Source organism: Tachypleus tridentatus, chromosome 7 (assembly GCF_004210375.1).
Source record: "Tachypleus tridentatus isolate NWPU-2018 chromosome 7, ASM421037v1, whole genome shotgun sequence".
NCBI classification, from domain to species: Eukaryota; Metazoa; Arthropoda; class Merostomata; order Xiphosura; family Limulidae; genus Tachypleus; species Tachypleus tridentatus.
Genome location: NC_134831.1, coordinates 190546603 through 190565233, shown reverse-complemented (window position 1 = coordinate 190565233; position 18631 = coordinate 190546603). Strand labels below are relative to the sequence as shown.

At 33.6% G+C, this 18631-nt stretch overlaps 1 protein-coding gene across 11 annotated transcripts in view; it reads left to right on the top strand.

Annotated features, from left to right (window-relative positions):
• The first annotated feature begins 322 nt into the window (after positions 1 to 322).
• Positions 323 to 18631, top strand: part of LOC143257540 (palmitoyltransferase ZDHHC14-like) — an 84332-nt gene continuing 66023 nt past the window's right edge. For 6 of the 11 annotated variants that reach the window (XM_076516357.1, XM_076516356.1, XM_076516359.1 and 3 more), the window contains exons 1-2: positions 1424 to 2425; positions 10619 to 10779. In XM_076516357.1, coding sequence (XP_076372472.1) covers positions 2199 to 2425; positions 10619 to 10779 — 388 coding nt within the window. In that variant the 5' untranslated portion in view covers positions 1424 to 2198. Of the gene's footprint in view, positions 691 to 1422; positions 2426 to 10618; positions 10780 to 18631 lie in introns of those variants that run through there. The other 5 variants (XR_013031916.1, XM_076516354.1, XM_076516353.1 and 2 more) reach the window with 3 other exon arrangements.

Below are 18631 nucleotides of genomic sequence, written 5' to 3'. Positions count from 1 at the left end.
ACGTTCTTTGTTAACCTGAAGATGACCTAAACTAAGAAAGTCGAAACGTTGTTCTCTACTTTGTTTTAATACCCATACTAGCCGTCTTGATATACAGAAGAAAATTAAATTGGAGTTTATCATTATCAGAGTATGATTTGAATATTATTCATGTCAAAGAGGTTAATAACATTTGTGCTAATCCATTTTTACGTGTTATGTAATTTTACAGTTACAAGGTTATTTATGTTGATTGTGTTATCTACTGTCATGGTTATTTAAGATTTATAATTCTGTGACAACATCCATCGTAAACAGAATAGAATTATCATTAAGGACGACGTCATCCATTATATAACTGTTCGAGAAAATGTATCTCAGAACGGCTGGTATGGTTATTAACATTTTACTAATAAAGCAGAGAAACATTTCGATCTTCCTAGGTCATCTTCAGGTTAACAAAGACAGAATTTGCAACTGACCACAAGAAGGTCGGAACGTTGTTCTGTGACTTATTAGTAAAAGTTTTATTACCCATACCAGCTGTTCTGAAATACATTTTTATTTCAAGTGGGGTTCTCGTCATCAAGATTTGTTCGAGAAAATGATCTGTGCAGTTGATACGAGCAAGGACTAAGTACAATAACAGATGCAGCCACAACTGATGAGAGGAAGGCATGGGGAGCAGCTGCCGAGAGGCCCGGCAGTTAGGTATTCTTAAGCTCACTAGAAATGTTATTACTGAAAGAGTTAAAATGATTATTGCTTTGTTATGTATTCATGAAGAAATTTGACCACTAACTTTATTTTATGAAAAAATAATCAGAAGTTAAAAAATATAATGAAAGGGCCCCCGATGGTATTACTGACCCTGGGGCCTGGATATGGAATGTATGACTGATATCATAGTTAGAATGCTGGTTATGAAATAACTTGTAGCACATGCTCTAGGATGAATGTAGCAAATACTTGACGACCCATGCTTGATAAGATATTTGAATTCAAGTGTGACATCCAGCGCTTCAATACTGACGATGCTACTGACGAACACTGTGATAAAAAAAGAAAGAAGCGATATCCCAAGCAGATAACATTTTATCGGATGTCACTATCTTATCTAAATGCCGTAGTTTTCTGGACCGAAAACTAAATAATTCATTTTAATTAATAAGAAATAAAATGAACAAATATAGATTGGTTTTTCGTGTACAAATGTTAACAGCATTCTTAAGATTTAAATATCTTGAACTTTGACGTAGTCTCTATACACATTCATAATGGTTAAAATGTATGTTAAGGCATTGTTTTGTGCATTTACTGATATGATAGGATGAAAAATAATACTTACAGACATAAGTACAAAGATTATTTTATAGTTATGCCATAAAATGACACAGTGGTATGTCTGTGGACTTCTGGTGCTAGAAACCGGGTTTTGATACTCGTGGAAGGCAAGGCACACGTACTCCTTGCACAAAGCTACAAAATTACAAATATTTACAAATATTAGTTACTTATCATTGTTGATTTGGTCTGTTACAACAATTGAACTTCAAGAATGTTTGATATGATTTTAAGATGATCTGAAGATTCTGACATATGGATCGGTGTTCGATATAAGAATAACTGTTCCAATTTACGTTCACCTGGGTTAGGGAGCATGTAGGATACCGAGAGCACCTGACGAAGCTGTAAAAGTCAGATATTGAGCTAATAAAGATGCATTTTGGAGATATAGGTCGTTATTTTTTTTTCCTTTAATAGAAATACATCGTAATAAAATTCAATTTATGTTGGACAAAGTTAAAAATTATAATGAGATCTTTTTTATCTTGACGTGCTTCCGTATCGTATGCTCTAGAAATAGTAGTGGCATGCATTGAAACGTCAAATACTTTATTAAAATTTTCTTTTTACTCTATCGTTAAGCCTAAGTAATAGGGTGTTGTAAAGTTGAGTAAGAAGGAATGCGGGAAGTCATTAACTTTACGTAAAGAATCATTTATGCTTTAAAATAGAATAAATTCTTTGCATTCTGGGAATTTTTTTTGTTTACATGCAAAATACATTTAAATTTACAGAAAGACATACTCTGAAATTTATTAGTAAAGTATTAAATTTAGGCTTAAGCCTTAACCAGTGTTTAGTTTTAGGGCATAGCGTTATTTCTCGGGTAATAACTTTTGTAGTACGTTAGTAACTTCGTTTCCTGCAAATTCATGGTCAGTGAACTTACATATACAGCGGTTTTAACAGACTCCCCAACTCAGTTTGTAAAAGATCTTCCTTTAAAAATGTCTGGTCATGCAAAACGAAAATGGGAAGTATTTCCTGGAAGAAACAAATTTTACTGTGACGGGAGAATCATGATGGCTCGTCAAACAGGAGTGTTTTATTTCACCGTTGGCCTGATTGTTGTAACATGCACCTTGTTTTTTATCTTTGAGTAAGAGTTTTTATGTTTTTTAATGTGATAGTGTATCTCTGCATTATATTGAATATTTCCTTAGGTTGTTGAAATTTTTTTATTTCTTAGTGGCTATGAATAACGTTAGAATTACTGTGTATGTGAATTTAAAATATTTTTCTAAACTGTGCATCATACTAATTAGTGTTAATGACTTTGTTAGTTCCACTTGCTGAAATAAGGGATTATTAGGTATTTCTCTTCAAGTTAGGTTCTACTTTTACACCCATTTTTGAGAAATAGAGGATAAAACTCATCCTTTCATTTTCATGAATATTTTGCTTCCCCCCTTAACTCTTAAGGCTTGATTTAAGCTACTGACAAGTAATACTCATGAACGTAATTCATTTTATGTTAGTCACCCTATTAGAAAAATAAAACTGTTTGAAATGAAAATTAGTCTCTCATTTTTCTTTTTCAAATCCTGAATATGTGTTCTCTCATATGCATACAGTATTTTTATGCAGCTCTTTTTGAAAACTTGTAAACTTCAATCAGATCATTTCTTACATAATGTACATGGTAACAAAGGCCCATTTGTTCTTGCAGTGCTGTTCTTTCACAATTACCCATGACAATAATAAAAATCTAAACACCCATTTCAGGAAAACCTCTGTCTTTTAACTATTGTAAAGTGATGGGTTCCATTGTCTTGTATTTTCCAAATCTTAATGCTTGTGTTGAGTATAAGCTGGCTCATTGGATAGAGAATTGGTTAGATGGAAAAAAGAAAGGGTTATAAATGGAGTTCAATTAAAGTGAATTAATGTCACAAGTGGTTTGATACCTTAGGGTTTATTGTTGCTCTTTGTGATTTATATCAGTAACATAGATAAAGGAATGATCAATAAATTATTTAAGTTTGATGTTGGTGCTCTTGCTTTAAGGTTGCTGGCTGTGGGGAGGATGGTTCTGCATAACAAAAGGATTTAGATTATTTGATAAACTGGGAGAATAACTAGCAGTTGACTTTGAATTACAATAAATTAAAGGTTAATGCATGTTGGTTGCCATAATTTAAATTTTAATTTTAATTAAAACAACCTTAATGGTGTCATAATGTCTTATATATTTGCAAATAGAAATTTCTAGCAGGTATATTTGAACCACTGATATACTGACCACCCCTATTACCTAGTGAACTGTAGTCAGATTAAATAGTTGAGTAAATCTAATACGAAGTTAGGAAAATTAAAGAAAAAATTGCTTGTTTATGATTGTACACACAGGTTAGGAATTACCATGCTAAAATGTTTTTTTATGAATGTAGTGATAGAAATTTGTATTATATTGTGGAATCACAGTTTATATTTAATAGTTCACAAAGTAATTTTATTGTTATGTCTTTCACAAGCCTAGCAAACACACCACTGTGGACATCCTTTATAAATGTGTGAAATAAAAGAAAGTGCAAACTTAGATAGGTTCAGTTACATTATATCAAGTCACTTGCTTAATAATTTAGGGGTGTGAAATTCATGGATAAGTATTTTTTGTTTTTCTCACATCATTATTAGAAAACAAACTTTGTTAGCTGCTTGCCATAAGCAAAAGGTTTTTCTGTGTGTCTCAACTAAATGGACAAAGGTTGGTTGTGATCTACTGGTGGTCACATGGCAGCAAATATGTTAAATATTATTTATTTCCTTTCTTTCAGGGATAAGTATTTGAACTGACAAACTTATTTGAAAACTTTGATGGAAACTAAGTGTATAGTTCTCATAAATCTCAAAGCATGGTTCTTTAAAACAATTTTTTTCCTTAAATATTCAGCACCTGGTGGCTATAGATCAAAGTGCCAGTGCCATTCAGAGAATTGAAGAGGTGGTAGTTTAATGTGTTCTTATTTAATTGTAATGCAAAATTACTTTTATCATCATCAAATGGGAGTATAATTCCAAGAGTGTACCAAATAGTTTTTGTAGTATCCCTGGCATTTTTGTTTAAACATTCATTAGTTTGTTTGTATGCATTGTGTTTATGTCTGGAGTTTCTTGGATGGCAAGAAGGATAAGATCGAATTTCAGAAGGTGTTTTTGTAATTTTTTTAAATATAAGTGTAATATCTGCCATTGATGCTGTTAATATAAGTTTTTGAGGGGTTTTATCCCATGTTTTAAGGACACAAGGTGCAATACTCTTATCTAACCTTTTCATTTCAAAGTGTGCAGGAAAATATCAAAGAACTTCTAACTTTCTTTTGAAGAAGTTTTTACTTTTTTAAATGATGACATTTTAAAATAGAAGGATAATTCTGTTAGGTTTGACATCCATACTTTCAACTCTGGGTCTGTTTTAAAAATTGATTCCATTGATACTTCTGAGTAATAGCAGCAGTGCTAAATTGTCAACAGTCTCTAAACCATATGATCAAGAGGTATATTTCAAAGTCCAGCATTTTCTCCTTTATTAGCAAACTTTTCATGTGTAATAGTTTTGCATAATGAATCTTTTGGTGTTTCAGCATTATCTAAAACAGTTTTTGATGTGAGCCTTCAACTCTGTATTCTTCAGGTTGAGTAACTGTATGTAAGCATTGTTTTTATAGTGTTTCATAAAGAATATATCTCCACATCACCGTAAAGTGCTTGTTTTTATTCTGTCAGTGTGAACTTTGGTCTGTCTGTTCGTCATAACACAGAGCACCTGAAGTATGTTTACCTTTTTTTTTTAATTTCCCTAACAACAAGTAACACTTTAGAATAAACTAGCGAGTCTTTGTAGTGTAAAATCTGAGGTTTAAGCCTTAAAATAATTAGGTTTTGCATTCCAGTATTCATGTAATTGTGGCTATGCCATCATTATTCGCTTGAGTTTGAGCTAGCTTAAGTCTTGTACTCTGTGTTATGAATAGAAAATTATTACAGACATTAATACAAAGATGTAGCAAATGATTTACAACATGTGACTGATACTTTTCAAGTGTCTTTACCCCAGGATATTTGGCTGGGCATTCCACTTATCAATTACTTCTATAGTATTTGTAGCATGTTTATGTACTTTGAAATCAACTAGATAAATAACCTTTGTTTACTTTCAGTCTTGATTCTAGTAGCCATTAGAACTATTCTGTTTTTATAAAAAAAATTTCTGCTTCAGGTTCATATTTTTAACATTATATGGTAAGTGTAGGGCTTGTTTCTCTTGTTGGGTTTTTCCTGTAAATTTTCTAAGACATTGAAATTTATTTTAAAACCAATTTAACTTCAGCTTTTGTCTTTTGTACCATGAAATTTTAGTATCATTATGAGGCTTAGCTAGTAATTTTGATGTTCCTGGATCATATGAAATTGTTTACAAGAGTATATCATGCTGTTTGGAAATATTAGAAGGTTAACTGGTTTCTAAGTCATATCTCATTAACATTGTGATTCTCTGTTGACCTCTTTCATCTCCAGTTTCTCAAATTTTTTCATATTCCAACTATTTGCACTTGGGCCTTTTTTTTTAAATCATGGAAACCATTTTATTTAATATTCCTCAAAAGTTTTGGTGAAAAAGAAGACTTAATTTTAAAAACTTTCTCTGTATTTCCTCTGTAGTTGAATATTTTCTTCATAGAGGAAAGAATGTGAAGCTAAAAGTAATAGTAAAGATTTATGGTTAAATGAATAAGTTTTACTTATTAATAATAATTACACTAGAATTAGGTTTGTAGGAACATACTACTAAAATAAGTTGGTAAACATTGCCTATTTCTGCCTTTCCTCCATGATATCTTTGATTTATGGTATAATAATTCAAGTCCTGACATGAAACACGTGTTATTACAAGTCCGCTGATAATATCTTTATACTATGTACCATATATTTACATAAATAGTCACTTTTAATAGGCCTGACAACCAGAAATTTAGAAAATTCCTTTTGCTATAAATTAAATCCACTTTTTGCAAGTTGTCAATCTGTAAACTTCCCACTACTCAGAAGTTCTAATCGAATGTCAGAACTCGGTGACAGTGGAACTTTTTCTTGTTGACTAAAGCATGGTCAGCTGTATATGCATGAGCACATCTGAATTGTAAGTCAGGTGTATCAGAGGCTGATTCCTGTTGTGAAGTAAAATTCTCCAAGTTATATAAAAATGTATAGACATACAAGCCATACATATATTAAGAATAAGTGAATTTATATCAGTTGTTCAGCTAAAAATATTTTTAAATTACTCAGAAAAAATTATCTCACAAAAATATTTATAAAGTTAGGAAGAGGGAGGTAACTTTTAGAGAGAAACCATTAAAAATTTCCAGCAGTAGGCACAGCATTACTTAGAAAGTATAAATAAAGATATAAAAATACCAGTGTCAAGTAAATAGAGTTACAAATTATAATAGCAAAGTCCAATTAACAGTCAACATATTCAAGGTCTTAAGTAGAACCTTTCAGAAATTACTGTTAATTCCACCTGTTTTTTTTATATTTAAATGCTGCTAAGATATTTTATTTTCTATAAAAAACTTAAGTTTTAACAAACACTTAACACATTAACTCTTAAAGTTCTATTTGTAATTATAAATCATGCAGTTATGATAAAAGACATATTTTACCTTTTTTTATGATCATGGCAAAGTTCTCGGTTATCAGTTGAAAAGTCTGCTTCATGCAAAATTTAACATAACATTTCTGTGTAGTATAAATGTCATTCATTTTACTGTAACATAAAATAATGCAACCAATCTTGTTGACTGACATTATTCTGAAATTACCAGGTCTTATGTGTGTGCACACACTAATACATTAATTAATTCTTAGTGTAATGAATCATTCACAGTTTATATATGTAATATATTGTTTTACATATTTTTCATTTTAAATAGATCTTTTTCCAGTACGAAGTTCAAACTGTTTGGAAAATGCATGGTGTGACTAAACTGGGTTTTGTGTTGACTGACCTGATATGTACTATTTCAACTTTCATAAATCATTATCAGATTTTAAAATAGCATAATAATTTATTGATAAATTTAATAAAACTAGAATGTATATGTATATATGATGTAATAAAATGCATACTGGGTGTGTGTAGTGGGATGATGTATGCTAACATTGTTTTTTATCTGCTTCTTTATACCAGGCTTGGGGAACATTGTACTAACTGATTAATGAGCTTGTTGATCAATTGATTAGCAAATACTTCCTATTGCCCAATTCTAAAGATAATGATAATTTTGAAGTGGTGAACAGTGTACTCCTATTTGACACAAGATTATTGTAAATACTGATGTACATTACCTTGTAAAAGTATTCCTCTCTACCAGTAATGCCACATTTTGATGAAATACAAATAATGTAAACAAGTTTTCTAATGAACTTGTTTTCAATCAAAACTCTAATGATGAAACCTAATTCTTTTATGTGTGAAGGAGATTGAATTACAGCAAAACCTGCCAAGAAAATATATAAATTTAAATTTGCTGATATTCAGTCTCCTAAGTTAGTACTTGGTGGAAACACTTTTGGCTGCAATTACTGTTATAAGTCTTTTGGGATAGGTCTCTACCAGTTTTGTACGGTGGGATGGTATAATATTTGTCCTTTCATCTTGGCAAGTTCCAATTCTTACAGGTTTATTGGGGATTGCTGAAGGACTGTAATCTTCAAGTCTTGCCATAAATTTCTTGTTGGATTTAAGTCAGGACTTTAACTGAGCCACTTCAACATGTATTATGTCACTTCCTTTTTGCTTTACAGAAGAATTAAGTTCAGTGTAAGTGTTTAGTGGAAATTACTGTTGAAGGAAGTTGTGTCACATTTCTATTTCTGGAAGACTATGATAACATGATGATGCTTACCATATATTCCAGGATTATTAGATCATTGATTTAATGTTTTTAAGAAACAATTCCATTTTTATCCCATATTTAAACTTATGAATGGGATGAAGAAAATGTTGGAGAATATCAAAGATTACTTGGAAATAAAGAAAAAAATAGAATGGAATAAATTAAATCAAATATGATGATGGTAGTATTTATTGAAGGAACTTAAAATACAGGCTAGGAAAATAAGTATGTAAGAAATAATCAAATATAAAATTTAGCCATAGCAGAATGCATATAAACAACACTGCATACAGTTTTATGTGGGTAAAATTATAGTCTTCACCAAATAATATTAAAATTTTATGTATTGAAAAACAATGGAAATTATAAAGATTAAAAAAGGAAAATAAGTATTAAATAAAGATTAAGAGCCATAAAGTCATGTAATTGATATATGACATGGTGTATTGTAAATGTTGACTTGTGATATGTGTAAATAACTTTGAAATGTAATACCTTATGATATCGAGAAGGTACAAATTGTCTTACAAATATTTCTTGAAAACAATGTTGAATTTCATCTAAACATCAAGCATGTACAGTGTTTTAAGTGAAAGCCATTTACAGCTGTTAATTGTGTCAGTATGAATTGTTGCATGTCAAATATTTATAGTAAACATTGCACAAGTACTGATCATTCATTTTACACATTCAGGAATGTTTGCTGGTTAGTTTTGCAAAATAAATATGATTATTAGATGTTACAATATTATGAATGTCAGAGTATGTGTGTGAATATTCAGTGTTACAACTGATAGGTTTTTCATTATTTGTAATGGAGTGTTTATTCTCTCTGTGTTATAAGTATATGTAAGTTCTATATTTGTTTTTAAATAAGATGTATTTTCATTATATTACATTTACTGTGAAAATATTAAGGATTGCATGCATGTGGTCAGTGTTAAGAATTTCCAATTGTTGATTGAAATCAATATAATACCAGTAATATGTATGCCACATTGCATAAACTTTCATATTGACTTGCTGAGAGATTATAATGGTCTAAAATAACAAGTCACTACAACTAGGATTCAAGAGAAAATAGTGTATTAAACTACAACAACACTTGAAGTAAAATTTAGCACTTACTAAGCATGCCTGGCTAGGACTTGATACTAGTGTTAATGAACAATAAGCCATAAATATCAACATTAATTATTTGAAATAACAGAACCAAGAAAAATAATGATAACTGGGAGAAACCTAACTTACAAAACAGAATTGTAAAGGCAACCTTTTATGTTTTGGATGACTCTCTTTGTTAACTTGAAGATAACCTAGGAAGGTAGAAACAATGTTCTCTGCTTTATCAGTAAAAGTGTTAACACCCATACCAGCTGTTTTGAGAATCATCCTTTTATATTATCGACAATAATAAGTGACAAACACTAATAATTTGCAATGTCATTCACTCTCTATGACTCAGTATATAAAGCTTATGACAAGGTATTTATCCACTGTAATAAGCCATAAGTGTACATTCTGTGTAAGTATGAGCTTATATAATTGTTTGATACATGAATAAAATCTGTACATCCTTACTAGGGAAGCTGGTGTCAATTTTGTAATACCTACATATTAATTCAGAATAAACATGATCATCCATAAGGTAAGTTAGTGTTTAAATTTAACTGAAAATACATAGATACACCAAACTGCAAAAGGAATAATAAATGAAAGTAAACAAAACCATAACAGAAACAAATTTGCTGTCTCACAATTTATGACTGAATATAACTTTTCATACATATGACAGTATGTTTAATTATATTTGCATATGTAAGTGTACATGTGATTGTATTTTCAAGTGAAAAGGACTTAGCACAGTAGCCTGAAAAACCAGTAAATTTTCATATAATAGTTGCATTTTTCACCACTGGAAACCTGTCAAAGACAGTATAGATAGACAACAATTTACTTTCTTGTGGCACATGTAAAAGGAAGAGATTTTAAGATGCATATTATCAGTAATACTAAGTTTTTCTTACAGACTCAAGGCTATAAACTATGGCACAGAATGACATTCAGCATTCAAATTATAATTCTGAGATTTGAATAATGAATTTTTTGATGTGATTGTTTTACCTTTTTTTAATACTTTTATTTTAGCATGATGTTTCCATAACAAATATTTCTTAAACATTAATCTCTGTGAAAGTACTGTACAATTTTTCATTAAAATAGTAAGTAAAATATGTTCTGCTAGCATAAAAGGGGCCTCTTATAAATATAAAAATAATCTGGGATCAGAAGATGTAGAAACTTAAACTAGATTGACGGTAAAGCTAAGTTTAGGTAAAGTTAGAAGATATTTTTCCTTTTTTTTACTAATGATTTTTTTTTTCACATAGCTGCCCTTATCTGACAGAAGAAATAAGTCCTGCAATTCCAGCTATAGCTGTAGTTCTTTTTTTATTTGTTATGACTTCACTACTAAGAACGAGCTTCAGTGACCCTGGTGTTATCCCTCGTGCTACTCCAGAGGAGGCAGCTGATATAGAAAAACAAATTGGTAAGAATATGTTCGTTTTACATTATGCATAACGTTTGAGTGAAATAGTGCAGGTTTGTATTGACAACTTAATATTATTTGTATATTAAATTACTTCAAGCATTACACCAGTTAAGTTGCAGAGTTATAAATGTTACTCATTTATGCTCTTTATTTTCACCATGGTTTTTCCATATTACATTTCTTTTATATTTCTTCTCCTTTAGAACCCTTGGTAACTTGTTCATTATATCATATTATCATTTAAAAGATGTTTTTTGTTGCTTGTATCAAGCTAAATGCATTCTGATATCTATGACCTTGATTCTTTGTGTGTCTTATTTTATCATGATGATAAAATGAATTTAGGGCTACATTCCATCAAGTTTACCATTTGGCTCTATCTTTGGTGTCTAGGTCACATCCACAGTACCCTGCTGAGGATATCTTGCAGGCTGGCATATGAACAAATACAAAAATTTTATTTATGTCATATTACTTTCTTTTATAATTTTAGATTGTTTGCCTCTGGTTGTGATTCTTCAAATAATATATAATTACTGTTAGATGAGCTGTTCTATATGGCTTTAAAACTTGGAGCCACACCTATGTTGTGTTTGCAATCTAGATATTTCCATACAGCCCAACATTGTTGTTTATTATTCTACTAGTGTATGAGGTTGAGACATTACTTGATTGTTAAAAAAAAAAAAAAAAGTCTCCAAAACACTCACCTTGTGAAAACTCCCATCTAGTCTCATGCAAATTTGTGCTACTATGTGATAATGCAGTCATGCAGCAGAGTGTAATACATCTCCATGCACAGTGATGTCTTCTACATTCATGCTTGTGAATCCACATTCTATTCCTTACCACTGTCACACATGTTTGAGACTGCAGAGATTTGTCACTTCTTCAATTTTCAGCTTTCATATGACTGAGTTTAGTCATACTCAGTATGAAATCAAAGTTTCTTCTGCTGATGTGAGAGAAGATAGTATTCATGCTGAATAAATTACCAACAAGTTGATGGGATGTTAGTTTTCTGTGGAAAATGTAGCAGTTATTTTCCAATGTCCTATGGGATCAATAATGCAGCCAAGACCCTTTGCTTCAATTCCTTCCACTCATTTCCCCAGCCCTTCTTTTCAGCCTTAAGTTAAAGAAGATGGATTTGAGCAAGTATTTCCATCTCCAGCTTTTGCTTTGGAAACATCCTTACAAACTGAAAAACAGTCTGACTTTTTTATGAATTTTCAAAACTTATTTCTCAGGTATAGTTATTTTTCTTTCATGCCCTTTGATTTTTCTCATTCTTTTTTACACAACCCTTCCATTTTCTTTCCTTCCTTCCCTGACGTTGCTGTATGTGCTATTTCCTTTTTGAATCAATTTCATTTCCTCAACTTTGTGCCTCAAACCCCCCTGCCTAATTCTTAGGTTTTGATTATGGTCAAACTGCGAATATGGTACATTGCCTCCTCTTACATAAATAGTTGTCCATATTCAGTGCTTCCCTATATGTGAATTTTTTCACATGCAACAAACCTTGAAGTCCCACATATCTTTCAACTAAATGGTTCAACTACTTCTCACTTGTAAATAATTGTGTGAGAACCCTCCATAAATAGCAATATTACATGCACTTCTGAAGTATCTGACTCCTTCTGTTTGATTCTTCCAAACTGTTACTTCTTATTTTTGAGTACTTGTGTCAAGATGTTTTTTGTTGTGCTCTTCAATTTCTTCTTTTTCATCAGGGCAAACCTTTATTGTCATATTCTTTTATTCCATACCCAGTTTTCCCTACTTTGTCTTACTCTATCAACTCTTCTGTGATACTTGTCTACCATCTACCTCCTTTGATGTGATCCACTGAGATCCTGAGGGTTTTTCAAGGAATAACATCTCCCTGATTACCTTTTGTTTTTTGCCTCTTTCATTACACATGGTTTCTCTGTTGTTGGATATTCTGGAATGGAATGTTGTTTTGTCAAAAAAATTTGTTTTCCACTCATCCTGCTCTTTTCCAGCCTTTACCTGTTCTTACCTCCAGGGGTTCCTCCTCTCATTGTATTATTTAGTGCAGATGAATACACTGCTAACAGTACTGGTGACTTACCTTTTGGGTCCTGGTACAGTGTGAGCTCGCTGGACTGATCTTGTTCCCCTTTAGTGATTTTTTGTCACAGATCTGTGGGTTATTCAGGTATTATCTGAGGAATTTATCATCCACTTTATTCTCCTCCTTTTCTGTCTTTGGTAGCTGTATCCTTCTCCTTTCATTGCCTCAAAATCCCACTACTGGTCAATGTCTGTCCAAGATATTCTCTTCCAGAATGAAATCAAACATATAACTCATCCTCCTCCAAGTTTTTATTCCTAGCTGTTTGTGATACATTGGACTGGTGGCTTTTGGTTGATTTATCCTGCCTTAGTAAATTTGTTGTTCTATCTTCTTTACCATGGAGTCTTTTCTCACTCTCATAAGGGTTGTTTTCTGGGTTTATGGATGACAGGGTATTTCATGTGTCAAAGTGCTCTCTTTGGTTTGTTCATCACAGAGTAGTTTATAATTTCAAACCCTTTACTTCAGGATTATTTCAGCCTTTTGTTTGGTGGTCAAAGCTTTTGCCCAAAATTCGCATGCTTGAAGGTTCATTTACATCATGACATGGATTACTCTCTTCTATTAGCTCATTCCAGATGGGTGTCTGCCAATCACACTCATCTACTGCTTCTAAAGGCAACTCATTTGAGATGGTTAATCTGAGTGGAGAAGTCATCCTTTATACTTACCCAATATCGTGTCCTCTTCAATATCTTTATTTAACACTCATCTCAGTCAGGCACTCCCTTCTCCTCTTTGACTTCATTCGAAGGAGCTATCACTTCTCCATTTCCTTACTGTTCCCTCTGTTACAACTTGTGAGGTTCTGTCACTTTTGGGGATGTGGTCTTCTGTGGAAACCCTTATCTTGTTGGGTCAAGAACCTATGAGATTTTTTCAGTATTCTTTGTATGACCAGTGTAATCTTGTGAGGGATCCATTAGAGACTACTATTTCTCTTCCTTCTTCCCTTGTCAGTCATCTGCATTGGTGATAGGACAGGCCTCAGATGTGGGTAGGTGTACTACATCTTCACCTTCATCCAGATTTTCAAGTATTCACAGATGCTTTCCTTTAAAACTGGGAGCATTGGTCAATCAGAATGAAGCTTCAGGACAATGGTCTCCAGCCAAAAAATCTTACAATATCAACATCCTGGAACTTCTGGCCATATATAGTACTTTGAATTATTTACTTCATCTTCCCAGAAATTTTCTGGTCGTGATCCGTTTCAACAGTTTTACAGTGGTGGGTTACATCAGTCACCAAGGCAGTGCTCATTTTCATTCCCATTGTGATTGAATCTTAAATCTCATTCCTTTGGCCCACATGCTTGTAATTCATCTTCTTACATGCCATGGTCCAGGTGCATTCAATCATGTTTCCCATCCAGCCAAAGTTTATCCAGTGGAGTGGTTCCTTGATTCTCTTGTTTTACAGTGGTTATTCCTTCAGTGGAGTACTCCTCACCTGAATGCATTTGTACCAAGTTCCCTGCCTCCCAGTGGCATAGCAGTGTGTCTGTGGACTATCACCACTAGAAACCAGGCTTCAAAACCTATGGTGGGCAGAGCACAGATAGCCCATTGTGTAGCCTTGTGCTTAATTCTAAGCAAACAAACAGACAAAAAACAAGTTCCCTATGTTTTAGTCTCTAGTTTCTCATTTGCTTTCTTTGGCTGTGAAAGCTTTCAATTGGGGTTGATCAAAAAATACCTGTTTGTTTATTCTCCCATCCATCTTCTTTCCAGTGTGTTGTTGATAGTCCATAACACTCTGTGTCAAGTCCTTGTAACTGCTTCTTGTTAGTTGGCATAACCATGGGTTCCAAGGCAGATTCATTTACATTCTGACTCTTCATTACGTCTTCCTTTCATTCAGTTCCTCTTGTGTCACCCTTGGCCCCTAGCATTCCATCCAGCCCTTTATATCCTCTGTATTCCCATCTGGATTTTACATGGTCCCTTGCAAGAAGATCCAGTTTGTCCAGTTTTTCAGCTTATTTCATATGCTCTTCTGCTAGGGTTGTTTATCAACGTAAGTGGAACATTTTTTGCTGTTGGTCTTTAGATCAAGTGTTTTACTTTTCTTAACCCAGTGTTCCTCATCTTACAGATGTCTTCATTTGGCCATTTAATTAAGAGTTTATTTGTATCCTCTATGATAGGTTATTGGGCTGCCTTATTTCACACTTTTCATTTTTTCTGGTACCATAAAGTTTTTATCTCTCCTACTATTTTCCTATTGTTGTATTTCCTCTGGATTTGTCAACTACTTTGGTGTGAAATCATTGTGGTTCTTTACTCCCTTACTTTGCCTTTGTTTGAACTTCTGTCCTTGTACTTGTCTGTTAAGACTTGTTTCCCTCTTGTATTGGCCTGTGGGTAACATCAGTCAAATTTAGTTGCCATTAATGTTTCACATTCTTTATATTATTCCACATTCTCCTTTACCTGGATTGATCTTTCTATCCCAAAATTTTGGCAGCTTGTCAATTTTCCATCTATATCCTCCTCAGTTGGATCCAGATAGACTACTTTGTCATGTACGTGTTTTTTCTTATGTTGCCTCCACGACTTTTTTCTGTGGTTCCCATTTTCACCTATTCATTCCTTGACAGGTATCCTCTGTTTGTGACCTTTCTCCTTCCACCCTGACCAATTGGATTCAGCTTTTAATTTGATTAGCTTGTTTTTCATTGTCTTTTTCCTATAATTTGTTCAGGGTGTTTTCTCATCAGATCAGGTACCTGGTGTTTTATCTCCATCATGCATTGGAGAAAATTCTTCAATTAGGCATGCAGACTATACCACATATGTTCATATCTCACTCTCTGTATCATATTGCTGTTTCTTCATCATAGTGTTATTATCTTCCATCTGAATCCATTCTTCAGACTTTGATGAGACTGTGACTGGATAAGCTATCTGTAGTGTACTTCTTATTTTTCAGGGGCACTTCCCTTTCTTACTTCTGCTGTATGGATCTCACTCTATGGTGAGTAGAAAGAGCCAGCTTGAACAGGTATGTTTAAGATAGTTAAATCTGCACTGTTTGGCCATGTTGACTATACATTTATGATCTTCATGGCTGTAAAATGCTCACTGTTGAGATGCAGTGTTCCCCAAGATTGCCTATATGTTTTTAACTTGTGATATATGTGCTTTATGAATATTCCTGTTACAGACCATACTAAACCATGGACTTAATGGCAAAAACAGAAAAGCTGTCCATCTCTTCCTTTGATTGGATAAATTGTATGATGTGCTTTTTAAAATACTTTTTTTCTTGGTTACTCATTGCATGATTTCCAGTGTTGATGATCTTCTAGACTCTCCACTCTTTTTCTTCTAGTGGAGTATGGAAGCCCATATTACTTTCCAATTCTAAGCTGCTGGGGTTGTACACCAAGTATTGGTCAAACAATTTATCACATTGCTTTCATGTGTCTCACTCACAGATCAGGGGAACAAGATTCTCTCCTCTCTGCTGAACTTGAGTTGAAGGTAGTATGATTCTCTTTTCTACCCATATCAAATGGTTTGGTTTTGGATTATATAGTTGATTTACAAATGGTATGATCCTCATCTTACTCCTGTGTAAATGTTGGTTCCCAGCAGTTGGATCTTAGAAGCTGTTGACTTTCCATTTACAGTTTCTCATGCTCTACCCACTCTACAGTTAAAGGGCACGTTCTTTTGGTCTCACCCACATTGACGTACTCTATGGGATTGAGATTCCAATAAATTGTGGTTTGGATCTCTATTAAACTATTGTTCTCTCCCTTTTGGATGTACTCCTCCCATTTTTTACTCATGTGTGACATCTCTCTCCACCTTGAGCAAAATGCATTTCTAGAATAGAAGTGGCGTGAGCTCCCAACTATGATTCTCCAGTGCCAGGATCTACTCTTTTTAGGGTGTTTTTGAACACTCTTGAGGAATGCTTTTCTCTGCACTGGTTCTGCCACCTATTCATTGTCAGATTTTTACTATGTATATTAGTTAAGATAATTTACAGAATTGAATGTTATAATTTTTCTATACTAAAAATATCTTTCCGATATGTATTTACCTTGGCTCACACTTCTCATCTTTCCTCCCCACTGAAAACTGGTACTTCCATTTTCAATCAAAATCAAAGTGAATGTTTGGTAGAATTGAATAGAAGAAGTCTATTAGCCTTTCTAACTTGGCTGACCAAGTTGAGGTATCAGATGCCCTTCTCGTCCAAATCACCCTGTCCTTATGACATTATCTTCAGTTTGTCCATGGGAATTGCATTTTCCAGTTCTGTACCCTTTCCTTTGTAATAATGCTAGTCCTTTATGTTTTCAATCACATTATGTAGGCTATTGCTTGACATTTTCATGGTCTGTGTGTACAGTTCAATTTCTACATGGATGACTGGCTTCTTACCCCAGTGTCAGCTGATATCCTCTGAAAACATTTCTCTTATCCTTCACTAAACTGCTCATTTAGGATGGTTTGTCAAGATTTCCAAATCCTTCCTTACCCTGACCCAATCTTTCATCCATCTCAGGAATCTCTTCAACTCTCTCCTCAACTGTGCCCAACTTTCTTCCATTTGCTTACAGAACCTCAGTTATCTGGTCACCAAAGTTTGTGACTCACCTTTACATTTAGTATTAGAAATTTTGTCTCTTTTGTGGACCCTAGTTTCTCTAGAACCCCTAATTATATTTGACCATACATGTATGTATCCCCTGCAGTGGACATTGCATAACCAATTTAACCTTTACAGGTATTCACTGTCCTCATAAATCTTCTTTTCTCCTTCTCCATTAGAGGATCTTATTTTATGGCAAGACCACTACTACATCTTCTCTCAGCCAAGCACCCTAACCTTTTCTAACATTCCATCCATCCTGGTCCACTGCATACATCACTCTTTTATGAAGGAGTGACATCCCTTTATTTTTATATGGATTTGTCTAGTCCTGTTGCTCTTTGAGTCATACTGTCTAGTCATGTAGCTTTCTTTCTGTAACACACATCTTCCTTCCACCTCTTACATGTAGCAGTGTGAATGGCAGGCTTATTGCTGTTGGTCTGTCCTTCACTATTTCACCTTTGATTGACTTTACAATACTTGCCTCCTCTTTCCCATGGTTCTTTGACAGTGGCTTATCTATTTATATATGGCCCGGCATGGCCAAGCGTGTTAAGGCGTTCGAGTCGTAATCTGAGGGTCGCGGGTTCGAATCCCAGTTGCACCAAACATGTTCGCCCTTTCAGCCATGGGGGCATTATAATGTGTGGTCAATCCCTCTATTCGTTGGTAAAAGAGTAGCCTGAGAGTTGGTGGTGGGTGATGATAACTAGCTGCCTTCCTTCTAGTCTTACACTGCTAAATTCGGGATGGCTAGCACAGATAGCCCTCGAGTATCTTTGTGCAAAATTCCAAAACAAACAAACAAACAAATCTATTTATACCTCTATGGGTTATAAGATGGTGCTAATTATAAAATTTGACATCACTTGATACCAAATAATGGTTTTTTTTATAACCTGTCCTTACCAACATTTTGTGTTCCTTCTCAATCCAAAGACACTTTCATCCTATTTCTTTGCCCAACTGGGACCTGGAAGTAGTAGTTCATGCTCTCACCTGGAATTTTTATAACCTTAACCACTTTGACCTTATATTGCCTCTCTCTTAAACTTATATCCTTCTCCTTCTTGCATATGGTCACCATCTTTCTGATTTCCAAGCCATAAGTTCCTTCTGAATTTTCTACCC